Genomic DNA, 15112 nt, shown 5'->3' with positions numbered 1-15112 from the left:
GCTCAAAACGATTTGCTTTACGAAATGAAACCACGCACACTTTGCTTAGCTGTTCCATTGTAATTAAATAAAACAATCAAAACTGTACTATGCATTATTATGGTGAACCTACTCAAAGTAAATTACAGCTAATAATCAAAAAAATACGGTCGCGGCACGGGACGTCTAACAGAAGTGATAACTTAAACTTATTTACGTTGAACAATTTTATATTGAAATCGTTTAACTTTAGATAAGCTTAGGATAGTTGTTAATGTAATATTTTATTGATTATACTAAATATTTTATACTTTGTTACAATTCTCGAACATGTATGTACAGTCGGGGTAAGAAAAGGTTCGTCACCTTAAGATCTATTTTCGTGTGCTCAGTATGAGCGATAGCCTGCTTTACCGATTGAGTATGACATATTGCGTCGCAATGACATTATAAGTCGCATCTAGCAAAGAGTATAATAGCGTTTAAAAGCTATAATAATAATAAGAAGAAGCCGTCAATCGGTTTGATAATTACCAACTTTTCACGAAACCTCATAGCCCTTCGTGAATGCTCGTGTAACATCGGAGATTAGGACATTGACTTGTCTCTTATAAAATCCTACTTCCTACTAATATTATAAACGCGAAAGTTTGTGTGTCTAAATCTGGCTGATTTCTCTGAGGTGTGGATGGTTGTTTGTTACTCTTTCACGTATTATTTATTAAACGGATTTGGATAAAACTTTGCACACAGATAGAATATGTACTGGAATAAAATATTGGATACTTTTTATGCCGGGAAAACATAAAATCTTCGGGAACGCGGGTGAAACCGCAGGACGGAAGTAGTAAATAAAATAGTAAAAATAAATAGTAATTATGGTAAAATTTATTAATTTAAACAAATCTTATTTATTTTGTAAGGTTAATTAGCCAAGATATTATATTATGATGTATTTATTTAATACTATGTAATATATACACTAATAAGTTTCAAATTCATAAATTATAACTGGCCATAGTCACATAATTATTTTAATTATGTAACTATGGCAACGCGCGAATAAACTAGAAGGCACTTGACATTGTTGTTGAATATAATTGTTAACAATAAAATATTTAAATAAGAAAATAATCGACTTTAATTGGAGAAATAAACTTAGATCTTTTTAATTTTATTAAAAACGAGCATATCCGCCATTCGTATCAATCACAGCTTGTAGTCGCTGTCGTATTGATCCAACAAGGCGAGAGCTTATATCGGTTCCTCTGAAGCTCTTCAAGACACTTCGGCAATGTTTTACGCCAGCTGCTTTGGTTCTATCGTTATTATTTATCCACCGCTGTACCATCAAATCCCAAAGATTTTCGAAAGGGTATGTCCGCCGCTTCTGCAGGCCAAGGAATCACCACCACTTCCCGGTGCCGATGGAACCACTCATCACACGTCACGTCATTACATTAACCGTCACTTAAAATAACGGCCGAATAATATTACAAGTGTTTTTATTCTAAGATTGCAAGATATTGCAAGAAAATATATGACACTGACAGACTGACAATTCAGTAGAATATATCATATCTAATTTAAATCTTGTAATGACTAATTAAGCCATAAAAAAGTTTTTATATTGATATGACACTAGACGTAGTCCAAAGATTTAACACTGTTTGGAACCAAGTTATCATAATATGTTAGTTTAATTTTATATGCAGTTGTCTGTTTAGTGGTTTAGATTCAAAAGGTACTAAGAGTTTACGACTTGATAAAGGAATGAATTTGAAAACTGACGAAGGTTTTCTTACTCTGACTGACAGACACATACACAACTTAAGAGAAAGGGAAGCCAGACAGACGAGTGCCGTAACGCGTTACGTAACGAAGCGGTTTACCCTCCCATAAGAAGTTATGCCTTCAATAATGAAAGCATCGTACCTCGTTGGTGGTTGTGTCGTGCGTCACTTTGAGTATCGAGTAGGGCTCGTGCAGCACCACGGCGTGCACCACGAGGAAGTGTATCTTCCTGCGCTGCGTGGGCGAAGTCGGCTCGGCGTCCGCGCGACAACTTTCGCCCGCCTGCTCTTCCGCGCAGCGAGAGAATATCAGCAGTGACGCCATGTTTAACGGCTGATTTGTCGGAGATCTGTGTGGAAGAAGCGAAACTGTATCCAAGTAAAAACTTGCACCTGTCGAACTCCTGATCGAATTTGAATTAACAGCACATATGGTAACAGTTTGTACATTGTGTCCTGTCATTTCTGGACTAATACTTCTCGGTTTGAGGAATATATTTAGAGTTAATACCACCATGTTGGTACAATATTCGTTGGCAAATGTACACGTGGCTCATATTCATTCGTCATCCGAAACTTTCAGTACTGACAGCGAGATGACTTATAATTAAAAACAGAAATATAAGCGAAAATTTACCACTGAGGTTTTAACCTGCAATTTTTAGTCAAGATTCATGTATTGTAGTACTTTTTTTCAGTTGTTTTCTTAGTTTTCAATTTGGTATGTGAATTTCTCGTTCGTGTTTAGGCTACACTTATTACTAAAATGATCTCACCTTAACCGCACATGGCGGTACCCTGGGCGCAGACAGAGTAACGGTATCACACGCTGCGATAACATATAATTAGTATCCGCGTCGTATACTTCGAAACGAACGAATGCCAGTTCTGGAAAGTTCACCTGAAATTTCATGGATACTTTTAGATATTTAAACAGTGATTTATATTTTAACTGTAGTGAAACAAAGTTTCTTGATCCAGACTCTTGAGTCCTGCGGTACATCGTAAGGTTTATTCAGTCTGTTAGTGATTCCCAAAGAATGTTTTCGCGTCATAAATATATGCCTTCGACGAGAGGCTATCACAAATCTTTTTTAAAAACGTATCTAAAAAATTAGTATGGTATTATATTTTTATAATTGATTTATCATTTATTTTAAATGATTGATTGATAATGTTTTATGGACCTGTGGGGTTATCGCTTATCCGCCTTTTGAATATACAATTTCTGACTCTTGAATTTCTATTGAAGTTGAAACTTTTTCACAATAAAATTATCTTCTTAAAAATCGCAAGCGATTGTCTCCAAGTTTTCGATAAGTTTGACTAAATTGAATTTAAAAACTTACCTTAAAATTAAATGTCTCGTTCCAAATAGGATTTAAGGCGTTTCTTCTGGCGACCCTCGTCTTGATCTTCCTACAGTCAGCAGGAACACCCAATATTTCAACTTCAACGAATGCGTTATAGAAGGAGTAAACGTTTTCAGCGACGTATTGTCCGGAAATGACGGCGAGGGTGAGATGTGCTGCGTGGATGCCATCGAACTCTTTATCCATGGGGTTAAACCTGATGGAGATGAAAATATCTTTGCGCAAGTCGTATTTAGTATATCCACCAAAATTAAGAGACATCACAAGGCATGCTGAGTTCATAATATTTAGTTGAATTTCATTTTGCAAGGTTATTGGATTTCAGAGAATATCGTTCTGGACGTGAGGTTTACGAATGGGCTCACCGTCGAAAAGCGATATGGCTCGGGTCCCACATGACCCTCGGTTTCCTCACGTATCCCAAGCAGCCGTTGCTCTCGTACATGGCCGCGTTGACCGCCATCGCCGCGTCCTCGGTCTGGTAGTTGAGCGCCACGAGCTGCACGCCGCACGACCAGAACGTGACCGGGTCGAAGTTGGACGAGTCTATCCTTAGGCTGGGGAATACGCTTCAAATCTAAATGTACTTTATTCTTGTAACTTTTGAATCGTTATATACTAGACTAATTCACCACTATCACAGTTTTGTAATGTATATAGATTCTATGTAGAAGACCGACGAGAATACCAAGTTACTGTTTCATATTAATTATTATTATTTATTAATTGATTAATTTGTAGGTATTATAATTTAAGTTTGTAACATAAAAGGTTTTGGAAGTACATCGTAAATTTTCTTGACAGATATCTTGCTTTAGAAAATGCAAGGGACGGTAAACTGACCCGCGAGCTGTTGTTAGATAATTTCGACAGCTAAGCTTAGGTAAAAAAAATATCTTTATAAGCAAATGCCATTCCCGATATGTACTCGTAAATAATTTTATACTACGTGATTCCTGTTTTCATATTTTTTTATCTCGTTTCTAAATATATTTAGTATATGTGGAATCACTATTATTCCTATTTATCCCTCTATTTAAGCTTCAAAAGTTTGTTAGGTTAGGTTAGGTTAGGACGACAATAGTCCAAGGGGTCAAGGGGGCCTTAAAACATTGTGAGTGAATTATTTCATGATCACGATCATGTGTATTTACGAATGGCAAGTTACCCGGCGGGATATGTTCTGACAAGTTGCGTTTCCGTGTGCGCGATGAGGGCCAAGGGATGTTTCCTGCAGATCTTCTTGGCGATGGCTTCGTTGACGGACGAGCAGCGGTAGCACGGGTGGTGCGCGGCGGGGGCGTTCAGGCAGCGCGCTCGGGAGTGCTGACTGCTGACCGCTAGTTGCTGCTACACAAGCAATAAAAAAACCACTATTATATTTGCTTCTTGATTGACTAATTCTGTTTGAGTAGAGTTCGGATTTTAATGGTGTTAATATTTATATAATAAACAAACAAGCCGCTAAGCCGTCACGAGTCGTTGCCTGATATTATATAGTATTTACGTACCATATTTCTTCGTATATTTATATAATTTTGTATCGCGTTCAACTGTGTGCTCAAATTTATGTACAGATGTGATGGCAAATCTGATATTCGCAAACAGAGAATCGGTAAGGGAATGTTACACTGGCAAATAACTACAAGAATTTTTGGCCAGAATACTCAATAGCTTTTTACTAGCCAACTTTGGCAGTAGAAGCAAGGATCTTATTTTTTATTTATTTATTTTTATTTATTTATCTTGAATTGTTAAAATATCTTGTTACATATAAATATTACCATTCTTCTGGACTTACTGTTCCTGTGCTGTCACTACTCTCCGAGGACTCGAAGCTGCTGCAAGCGGCGCCACTGGAGTTGTCCTTCACGACATTGCTGGGTTGTTTCATGGAACTTCTCGGTGATATTGGATTGAGACCTCGGAATTTTATTGCCTGCGATATTTAAATAAATATATATACCAGTTACGTTCGCTACAGTCGGAATATCTTATTTATTATGGAATTATACATTTACAAAATAAACTAATTATATATAGGTATATAAAATGTATGTGCAATATACATATGTACTTGATGTATGTAAGTTATGAAAATTATATAGAATTACAATATTTCTAAATTCTAATTCTGCATTTCTGTCTCGGTGACGACAGTATCTATTTAGCATTGGAATCGTGGGAAGTACTGTATCAGCGATCTTCTTTGGGCATGTGTATGTAGCTGGAACTAACTGCTCGTCCCAACTTCGTACGATTGAAATAAGACTTAATATTTAGTAAAATCTATTCCACTCAAATGATAAATCGATTTCGTTCCTTTAGGAATTCAGAGACACACATACAGAAGATTTGTATATATAAGGATGACATGCTTTCTTTTAATTTCTCGAGTTACATTTGATGACGTTTTTTCTTCTAAATGTCACAGATTTTACCTCAAACCTCAAAGACGTTCTGATGAAATAAACTCACTTGAACATAAGTGACCATATCACTGAGTTCCCTGGCTATTTGATTGCTACGTTTTCTATTTGTAGCGTGTTTCAACGCAGCCGACGGTTCTCCTTCTCCATCACGACGAAAACTCTGGTAGAGCGAGAGGGAGGTCCGACCGACCTTCTCCTCCAGAGAGTTTAGGATTTTGTGTAACTCTTTCTCTGGGAAAAGAGAGTTTATTTTATTGATCACAAGAATTTTGTACATAAATATGCCGTTGTATTTCTACTTCTGGACAAAGGGCTCTAATTATACTGAAAATATTCTGGTTCTTATTTTTAGTGGCAGGATTTATTTTGAGCCAGAAGACACATAACCACTAATTAAACACCATAATATCTTAATGGTGTTTGGGCTTGTTTTAAATTATCTTTGACATGGGTCTTTATGATACAAAGTAATATATTAAGTAACGTGAATTATACCGTCAATTTCATCATCTTCGTCGTAATCTTCATCAGAGAAGTACTCCGTGAGGGACGAGCCAGCTGATTGGTTGGACATGATGGAACTCGTCCTGTTGCTGGCGTCTGGCAGAGACGAACTCGTTTGACGAATGCCATTAGTCCTGGATATATTGAGAAATGGTAAGTACTGTACTGGTGATGAGTTTATTATACAAGATCTTGGCAGAGGTAATTGTAATGGTATATTGACTCACCTGAATGCTGTGGCGAGCACGCCGCCATAGCCTTGCGCGGAACTTGCTCCAGTAAGTCCTATGGTTGGGCTGGACTGCACCGGAAGCAATTTCTTATTCTTTATAAGTACCTGATGAATGTATTATATCGTTAATTTGTAACTAAAATATATACAGCATCACTCTCGTGGCTGTTTGTTGTATACCATAGTCTTTCTTTTGCAAATGCACTTGATGAAAAATGTTTATGTGTATAATGAGTAAAGAAACTAATTTTAAATTTGATTTTTATTGATATAATTAGTTGTGTCAAATAGAATATATTGTAATGAGAGAAACAAATATATTTACAGGAAACCCTGAAACAAATCCTAAGTTTAAATCTCGATAGTTTCACGCAAAAGAACAGAATTCCTGACTCCGCGTTTCCATTCGAAGTTTGAAACGACAAACAAGTCGACGTGACTCTATAAAATAAGTCTGGATATTTTAAAATACTAGCGCTGTAAGAAATATTAACCATTCCTTATATCGCCAATGCGCCACCAGCCTTGGGAACTTAAATGTTATGTCCTTAGTGCCTGTAACTACAATGAACGTATGAACGTATCCAAAAAGGTAAAGGTAGACGCCATGAAATGTCCTAGTTCTATGTAAAGGCAGTCCGATCTCAAACATAGCTAGATCCCGTGTGCAAACAGAGTCCTGGTATTTTCGTCTACAAAAACCAGTTCTTAAAGACACTTCTACAAGATTTTGGACAGATAGCGTCTGTCCAAAATTTGACTATCATAGCCGAGCGTGGCGCCCAGAGCTTAACACCCTGGATTAAGACAGGTCTGTGCAAAGGCATTAAATCCTCTTAAAGAGCATGCTTGGAGTCTAATTCACACATTATTCCGTAAGTGTCTGTTCTCAGTCAGTTAACATACCTTATACTTTAATTGGTCTGGGCTCGGCAGGCGCGGCTCGTCCGTGTAGTCCACTTCGAACAGGAACGACGTCACCAGTTGGTCTCCAAACACTGCCTGGATGAACACGGTGTTAGTGGAGTGTGCGCAATCAGTATATTTCAAATTGGCTTAGAGCCCACGGCACGAAGTTTTGGAAGGCGTATTTCTGTGGATTCTTTTTGGTCGATTTTGTTACATTTTATAGGATTCTATAATAGTAAACGTTTGTGTAATTTTCGTATTCCTTATTTTATTAGGACTCAAATTTGATGGCGATTTTATTAGGTTGGGCTATTTCTAAATCTAAATGTATTCTTTACTGAATGCAGTTATAGGGTGAACGGTCCCTAGCTTACTTGTAGTTGTTCTTGGTAATAAAATAATCATTCCATGTCGGATCGGTATGAATTTATTTAAATATGTGTCCGTATACATATACAAAAATGTAAAATAAATAAAGAACAAATACAATATGAATACAATATAAGATATAAATTAATATTAAGCCAATTATAAGTTAAACATTAAAGTTTTGAAATGGAATTGAATATTAAATATTAGGTTTTTCTACTAATGACAAAGACTCTGCATTATCGTAGTTTTGTGAGAGCGTTTCCTCGTACTCGAACTAAATACACGAAAAGTAAGTATTTTGTTGGACTTATAAGGAGCATGTCTATGGAGACCGACGGTCTTAAGTAATTATTATGTAAATCCTACATAGTAAACAAAACTTTCGTTTCGTAAACAACCAAAAGTAACGCTGCGTCCATACGTACGACCATTTTAAAATTAACTTTATTAGAACCTATATCTATGGTGAAACTAAAATTAAAAATTTAACTGGACAACGATCCGAACTAAAAGGAAACAAAGTAAATAAAGAATAATTGTTAAATAAGTAATTAAATCGTTTATAAAATTACTGACCTCAAAAGTGCTTGCCATCACTTGTTGTTGCGGGAGACTGCAGTGGTTTTCGATGCTCAGAATTAGCGGATATGGAGATGCAACGAATGCACTCCTGAAAGATGACATTAATATAAAGTAGAGCACAAAAAATTTAAGTTTGCCGCTCTGAAGTTGCCATAAGATATATTATACTGATTGCTTCAAAATCTAAACAGCTGCGCCAAATATAAAGTGTGCCAAATGCCAGCGAATACCTAGCAATTGTTTCGACGACTCTTCGAAATGGTATTTTGGTGGTGAACGTGTGGCCGTGGTAGATCACAGGGTTGCCGTCGTCACCGTCCCAGCAGTCCAGTTCGACACATCGGCAACCAGTCAGTAGCACCTGGGACAAAATATTGATTTAAGTATGTTATTGTTGAACGAAGACTGAGTGACGTGGCATGAGAAAATATATGAGACCTAGCGGCGAGGCGGCCATCTTCAGTTGACATAATATATAAAATTGAATAGTCAGTTGCATGTTTTATGAGTTTCTTTGTTGTATATTTTGTCTATTATTTCAGGCGCGTTCAAATTTCATTTTCATTCAAATACATATTCTTAAAATTAAACAATATAAGGGTTACAATTTGTGTGCTCCTTCAATATAGGAGCATGCACTTAGCTTAAATAAAAAAAATAGTAATAATAAAAAATGGCGATAGAAGCTCTGTTTTATAAATAGAAGAGAAATATAATTGATAACGACGCCTATTGGATCATGAATAAAATAGTAACAAATGAAAACAACCTAAATGACAGACTTATTTGCATCTCTTTTCCTTGTGTGGTAAAAGGGTAACTATAGTTTAGACGCTGCTAAAATTCGTGATGCAGTTACGAAATAACATAATATACATAACATTAAAATTAAAAGAAATAAAGTAAAAAAAAAAAAAAATTTACCCCAAGTAAAATTGGGAAAAAGGCAGGAGGATGATGATGATGACATAACATTAACAGCCTGTAAATTTCCCACTGCTGGGCTAAGGCCTCCTCTCACTTTGTGGGAAAGGTTTGAAGCATATTCCACCACGCTGCACCAATGCAGGTTGATGGAATGCAAATGTGTCAGAATTTCGTTGAAATTAGACACATGCAGGTTTCCTCACGATGTTTTCCTTCACCGCCGAGCACGAGATGAATTATAAACACAAATTAAGCACATGAAAATTCAGCGGTGCTTGCCTAGACTTGAACACGCAATCATCGGTTAAGATGCACGCGTTCTAGCCACTGGGCCATTTCGGCTCTCAGTTACGAAAAATAACGTTGTAAATCAATTATGTATTTTAAATTAAATTACGTGTGTGTGATAATAAAATGATTGCCTACTGGTTTTTTTTATTATTCTATTATATTAAAGTATTTTATCACATTTTCTAAATGTTAATCAATATTTCAGAAGCTTTCAGCCAGTATCTTGCGTAAATTTGAACATTATGTATTCAATAGGATCTTTGTTTAAAAAAATAATATAAAACATGGTCTTATAATAATTACAACATTTATGTTAATAATCCCTTCACATTGTTAAAATAATTAAATTGATTTAACGTAGCGTCTAATTTACATTGATCAAAGCTGTGCTCATACATGCGGTTAATAGTATTAATCATTTCACTGCACGTTCATAAAGCTGTAAATTGTTGAACGAAAATGTGAACGCAGCGTTAGACGCATGATCATATTTATTGATTCGTTATAGTCCAAGCAAATGTTCACACTGAGTCGTGGTTGTGTTACATTTTTCTATATTTTAGTAGAAATTTCGTCGTATTTTATTCCCTCTATGTTTTGTTTTACGATATTTATACGTATAAACATTTAAAAAAAGTTTTTAACGTAAAGCGTATAACGAAACGTCAAGTGCCAAAATAATTGACGATTGTGTTTGTGATATTTGACAGTTCCGCAAGTTTCGTGTTGAAAAACACTTTGTTTATTTCGCCGGTCCACTGAAATTATTCAAAATTGCGTCCGAAACGGAAGTTATAATGAAAGATGTCCCCGTGGACGTGGACACAAGAAATGTTGTTAAGAATAGAGAGTTGTTGTATCGAATGATAATAAGGTAACGCTTTTCTTGTTATTTGTCTTGTTTAACGTTTAATTATCAGTTTAAATCAAGATTTAAACTAAATAGTTTACTTTATTTCATCTTGCTATGATATTTCAATGTATGTTATATCATAATAAAACGGAATTTAATAAAAAAATAAAAGTTTTTGTTATAGGTTATGTTTACGTGCTTTTTGAATATTTTTTTTATGAATTTATTCGTTTAATGTAATCAATTCGTGTTCATTTAGACGTCAAATGTATTCAAAACGTAAAATTATGAAATCTTCGTGAGATTATCAGGTTTTCAGTAAAATTATCGGACTATAAAGTAAAATAGTTACATATGTACACACAATTAACTTTAAATCAACACTAAACAAATGAGGCAATCTGTATTATATTTATGATATACACAAATTTAAGCCTATATCTGTAACAGTACTTAATAATATATAAATTCCGCTTAGTGCATTTTATTTTGTTACAGTCAACTCCATTATGATGGCTTTCAACCGATTGCAGCGACTCTGTCAGTGGCTGTACATGCTGACCCACCATGTCCACCGAGTGACAGGTAACATGGAATTATATTATTCCATTTATAGGCCCATAGTTATTACGGACCAATGCATTGTCGAGTGGTTTGTGCCAGTGTTGATTGGTTAACATGTCTACTTACCACCAAGAGGTGCTTATACACTTCCTAAATAAATAATAATGTATTTTAGACTCTTAAATCTCATGATGGTTGGTCTCCAACATGAGCCGGACAGAAAGGATCGTCTCGCAGCCTCCAGTGGAGCTGAACATCTACTGGGAACTACAGGATTTGGTATGTACTCATTGATAATATGCATTTAAAATTGAAATTAAGTTTATTATTTTTGACCGCTAGATTATGTAATTTAAGTCTCGATAATCTATTGGCTAGCTTTTACAACTACATAAGTCGGTATCGACGAGTGCTGGATACATATCCGGGTTGTGGCCAATAGTCTCAGCATGTTCTGTCAAGAATTTGTTAGGATGTCCAAGGAAACTGGGAAAATGTAGCCATTGGTTCTGAACTTGTACAATCTTGTTGGATGACTGTACCATCAGACTAAGAGTAAGTGAAATTTCCGGGTCATTAGTAATGACCCCACCCCCTACTACATAATTAATCCACCACGGACTCTATGGACTTGGCTGTTTTTCAAATGATGTATAAGATCGTAAGAAGCGCGTTCTGAACGTGTTTAGACTTGGAGTTCGAGATGGACGCGTCGTCGCTGGCGCCCGAGCCGGCCACGTACGAGACGGCGTACGTGACGTCACACAAGATGGCGTGTCGCGCGGGCGCCTTCAGCGCGTGCGGGCAGCTCGTGGCCACCGGCAGCGTGGACGCCAGCATCAAGGTACTGCACCACGGCTGAATGCTCTTTGGTGCCGTTTTTTATTGGATTGGCCGGCCAGAAAATGGGCCACCAGTTGGTAAGTGGACATTACCGCACTGTAAGAAATATCCACCATTCCTTACATAGCAAATCCATCACCAACCTTGGTAACTAAAAAGGTAAGTCCCTTGTACCTCGATACTGCTTTAATACACTGGTTCACTCAGCCTTCAAACTGGATCACAATAACACTGTATTGCTAATCGAATGTTGAATGAGTGATTGTTGTAACCTAAACAGTTCTGTTGTTATTGTATATTGTATATACAACATATATTTGTATATGTTTTTAGATTTTAGATGTGGAGCGGATGTTGGCGAAGTCGGCTCCGGAAGAAGTCGATCCCGGAAGAGAGCAGCAAGGACACCCCGTTATTCGAACATTGTAAGTACGAACACCTGACTATATACATACACTCCTGACTACCCATCAGGAGTTTGGAAAAAGTCGAACATGATTCGGCTGTTTGGATAAGTGTCAGGAGTGTTGGTGGCACATGATGAAGGCATCCATTATCCTCCTGCCCTTACCCCAATTTTAGTAAACAAGTAACATTCTTTCCAGCCATATCGTCTTTCACACAATCCAACCATCGTTTATTTAGTCGTCCTCTACCTCTTTATCCATCCATGTCCACGCTCAAGACCTTCCTCACAACACGGTCCTCATTCTTCCACATAACATGCCCATACCATGACAGCCGGCTTACATGGCACATGCTGAAGTAAGGAATGAATATTTGTAACAGCGTTAAAGCCTATGGGCAGTAGTGACATACCATCATCTGACTGTTTTATAAAAAATCTAAATAAAATTTATTTTAATTCAAATTGATTTTTTAAAAATTTTCGACTTTTCTTTAATGTACTTGAAATTTATGACTTTACTACGCCTGGTAATGAAAAGATGTTGAAAGATGTTGCCAGGTTAAAAAACGTTAATACATATTAAAGATAAAACCCTAACGGCACAGACAACATTTCTGGAGATATATACAAATATTTAAAAAAATATACATATCATTATCTGTTCCCTAGATATGACCACACAGATGAAATAACAGCATTAGATTTCCATCCCCGGGAACAGATCCTCGTGTCAGCGTCACGCGACTGCTGCATCAAACTGTTCGACATTACCAAAGCATCCGCAAAGAAGGCATACAAATCTATTACAGTGAGTGCTCTTGTTGCAAAGATATCATCTATTATTATTGGGACACGCATTGGAACGCAGTTGCCTTCGATACATTATGTATTAAATCACAGACGCTGTGAGATAAATTAACAACTTAATTTCAGGACGCAGAGCAAGTCCTGTGCGTGGCGTTCCACCCGCTAGGCGACCACATCATAGCATCCACTACCCAGCCCGTCATCCGCCTGTACGACGTGACCACCAGCCAGTGCTTCGTGTGTCCCGTACCCTCGCACCACCACAAGAAACAAGTCAATTCCATCAAGTGAGTCTCGGAACATTCTGAATGCCAGTTTTTTTTTACTGACCCTACAGTATGGTAGTCTAACTGCCTCGTTGTAGATTTCTACTGTGAAATTAGCAGCAGATGCCAGGAGTCTGGAATTTCGCAGACCTTATAGTCCTGTGCCTCGGACAGCACGTAAGTTGTCGGTTCTGCGCCTGAACTCTCCGCAGAGTATGAGAGTTAGGGCATGGATACTCGTACACTTGTGCCTTGCGTAGACTCGCCTCTTCGAACCCGTCTCCGTGTCCGCCCGCAGGTTCTCCCCGAACGGCAAGTACTTCGCGAGCGGCAGCGCGGACGGCTCGGTGAAGCTCTGGGACACGGTCTCCAACCGCTGCTTCAACACGTTCATCAACGCGCACGAGGGCTCCGAGGTGTGCTCCGTCGCCTTCACCAGGAACAGCAAGGTGATACACCAACTCATGGCTTAAACTTATCTTAATGCCTTCCAAAAACAAACATACATGTCGGTTCTGTATAATATTTTCCGCAGTATCTCCTAACCTCGGGCATGGATTCGTCGATCAAGCTGTGGGAGCTGGCGTCCAGTCGCTGCCTCATCCAGTACACGGGCGCCGGCACCACCGGTAACTACAGCCGCCACCCTAACACCATACAGGCTGTTTCGTTTTGACATTCACTTCTGCCCCCAATTGTTAATAAATTCTAAAGTATTTCACATATGTACAAAGCGCCTGGATGGTTCACATAGTGGTGCCGTGTGAGCCTCACGGAGGGTTAATCGTTCGGCAGGCAAGCAGGAGCACCACGCGCAGGCCGTGTTCAACCACACGGAGGACTACGTGCTGTTCCCGGACGAGGCGACCACCTCGCTGTGCACGTGGCACTCGCGCAGCGCCAGCCGCTGTCAGCTCATGTCGCTGGGGCACAACGGGGCCGTGCGGTGAGTGCGTACGGACACGTGGGCCGCATTGCCTTAGCCTTCGGGTAGGACTCACAGATCATATAAGTCTTGAATCACAATGAGAAAACTGTGTGTGTGTGTGCAGGTTCATCGTGCACTCGGGCACGGCGCCCGCCTTCCTGACGTGCAGCGACGACTACCGCGCGCGGTTCTGGTACCGGCGGAACACGCACTAGTATCTCGATTTAATAAATAATATACGCAATTAAAGTGATTTTATTTGGTGCCCCGTATTATAAATATCCTGCTTCTGAGCTGCGATTTAGGATAATTATTTTTAGTAAATTCTCAGCATGCGTTTGGAGTTTGTTACTAACAGTATGCTTGGTGGTGGTTGGTTTAGGTCCTCACATCTCCCGCTCGTCTTTTTTAACGCCAAACAACAATACTTAGTACTGATGCTTTCTGTATTGGAGGGTGAGTTAACCAGTGTTACAAGGTCCTGCGGTTTAAGGAATTATAAATATTTTTAACAGAGTCAATGTCTATGGGCGGTGACCACTTAGTGAAAACATTTTTGCTTCTGTAAAGTTCTGGGGAACTTCGACTCTTTTCAGCGCCCAGCAGTGGGTTCCGCATTCTCGGTACCGCAACTCTGACCTCATTACTAGACTGGAACAACGTTTAAGCAATTAAAGCCAATAAAGCACCACCATTAGGTGACCCATTTCTTCCTAATTCATAAAAAAAAGATTTCTTGTGTTTTAGAGCAACAGCGCGTTTCGACGGCCTGTGAAAGTGTGTGCTGATACGTTTAAGTTTAAATAATTTTATCCTCTCACACGAAAACCATTGCCTCATAAATGGTTGCTCAACTAAATATATAGTTACTAGTGTGTCTAAAATATAATGTCCAAAATATATTGTGAAAATTGAGATTAAAATTTATTAATACGTATAATTGAGCTCTAATTTTTCAAGTTTGACAAATGAAATTTGGCTCTTGCAAACGTATAATCCTTTTTAGTATAATTTGCCCTCATCTTTAGAAGAGTTCGTGAAGATATAA

At 38.1% G+C, this 15112-nt stretch overlaps 2 protein-coding genes across 2 annotated transcripts in view; one reads left to right on the top strand and one right to left on the bottom strand.

Annotated features, from left to right (window-relative positions):
• Positions 1-15112, bottom strand: part of LOC113402332 (1-phosphatidylinositol 4,5-bisphosphate phosphodiesterase epsilon-1-like) — a 174427-nt gene that overhangs the window by 5169 nt on the left and 154146 nt on the right. Inside the window, exons 23-34 of the mRNA XM_064219756.1 lie at positions 8407-8537; positions 8171-8264; positions 7220-7315; positions 6309-6418; positions 6073-6215; positions 5624-5808; positions 4947-5084; positions 4314-4492; positions 3511-3702; positions 3122-3341; positions 2549-2673; positions 1915-2122 (exon numbers count right to left, since the gene is read on the bottom strand). Coding sequence (XP_064075826.1) covers positions 1915-2122; positions 2549-2673; positions 3122-3341; positions 3511-3702; positions 4314-4492; positions 4947-5084; positions 5624-5808; positions 6073-6215; positions 6309-6418; positions 7220-7315; positions 8171-8264; positions 8407-8537 — 1821 coding nt within the window. The remainder of the gene's footprint in view (positions 1-1914; positions 2123-2548; positions 2674-3121; positions 3342-3510; positions 3703-4313; positions 4493-4946; positions 5085-5623; positions 5809-6072; positions 6216-6308; positions 6419-7219; positions 7316-8170; positions 8265-8406; positions 8538-15112) is intronic.
• LOC113402313 (cleavage stimulation factor subunit 1) lies at positions 10093-14313 on the top strand. The gene is made up of 11 exons (XM_026642538.2): positions 10093-10268; positions 10746-10832; positions 10987-11090; positions 11501-11655; positions 11988-12079; positions 12733-12871; positions 12997-13157; positions 13435-13585; positions 13672-13765; positions 13932-14082; positions 14189-14313. Exons 1-11 carry the CDS (start codon positions 10192-10194, stop codon positions 14277-14279), a joined length of 1302 nt encoding a protein of 433 aa, XP_026498323.1. The 5' UTR covers positions 10093-10191; the 3' UTR covers positions 14280-14313.

The sequence above is a fragment of the Vanessa tameamea genome, chromosome 29 (genome assembly GCF_037043105.1).
Source record: "Vanessa tameamea isolate UH-Manoa-2023 chromosome 29, ilVanTame1 primary haplotype, whole genome shotgun sequence".
Classification (NCBI taxonomy): Eukaryota; Metazoa; Arthropoda; class Insecta; order Lepidoptera; family Nymphalidae; genus Vanessa; species Vanessa tameamea.
The sequence above is the reverse complement of the archived record's forward strand: the minus strand, read 5'-3'. Positions and strand labels throughout refer to the sequence as shown.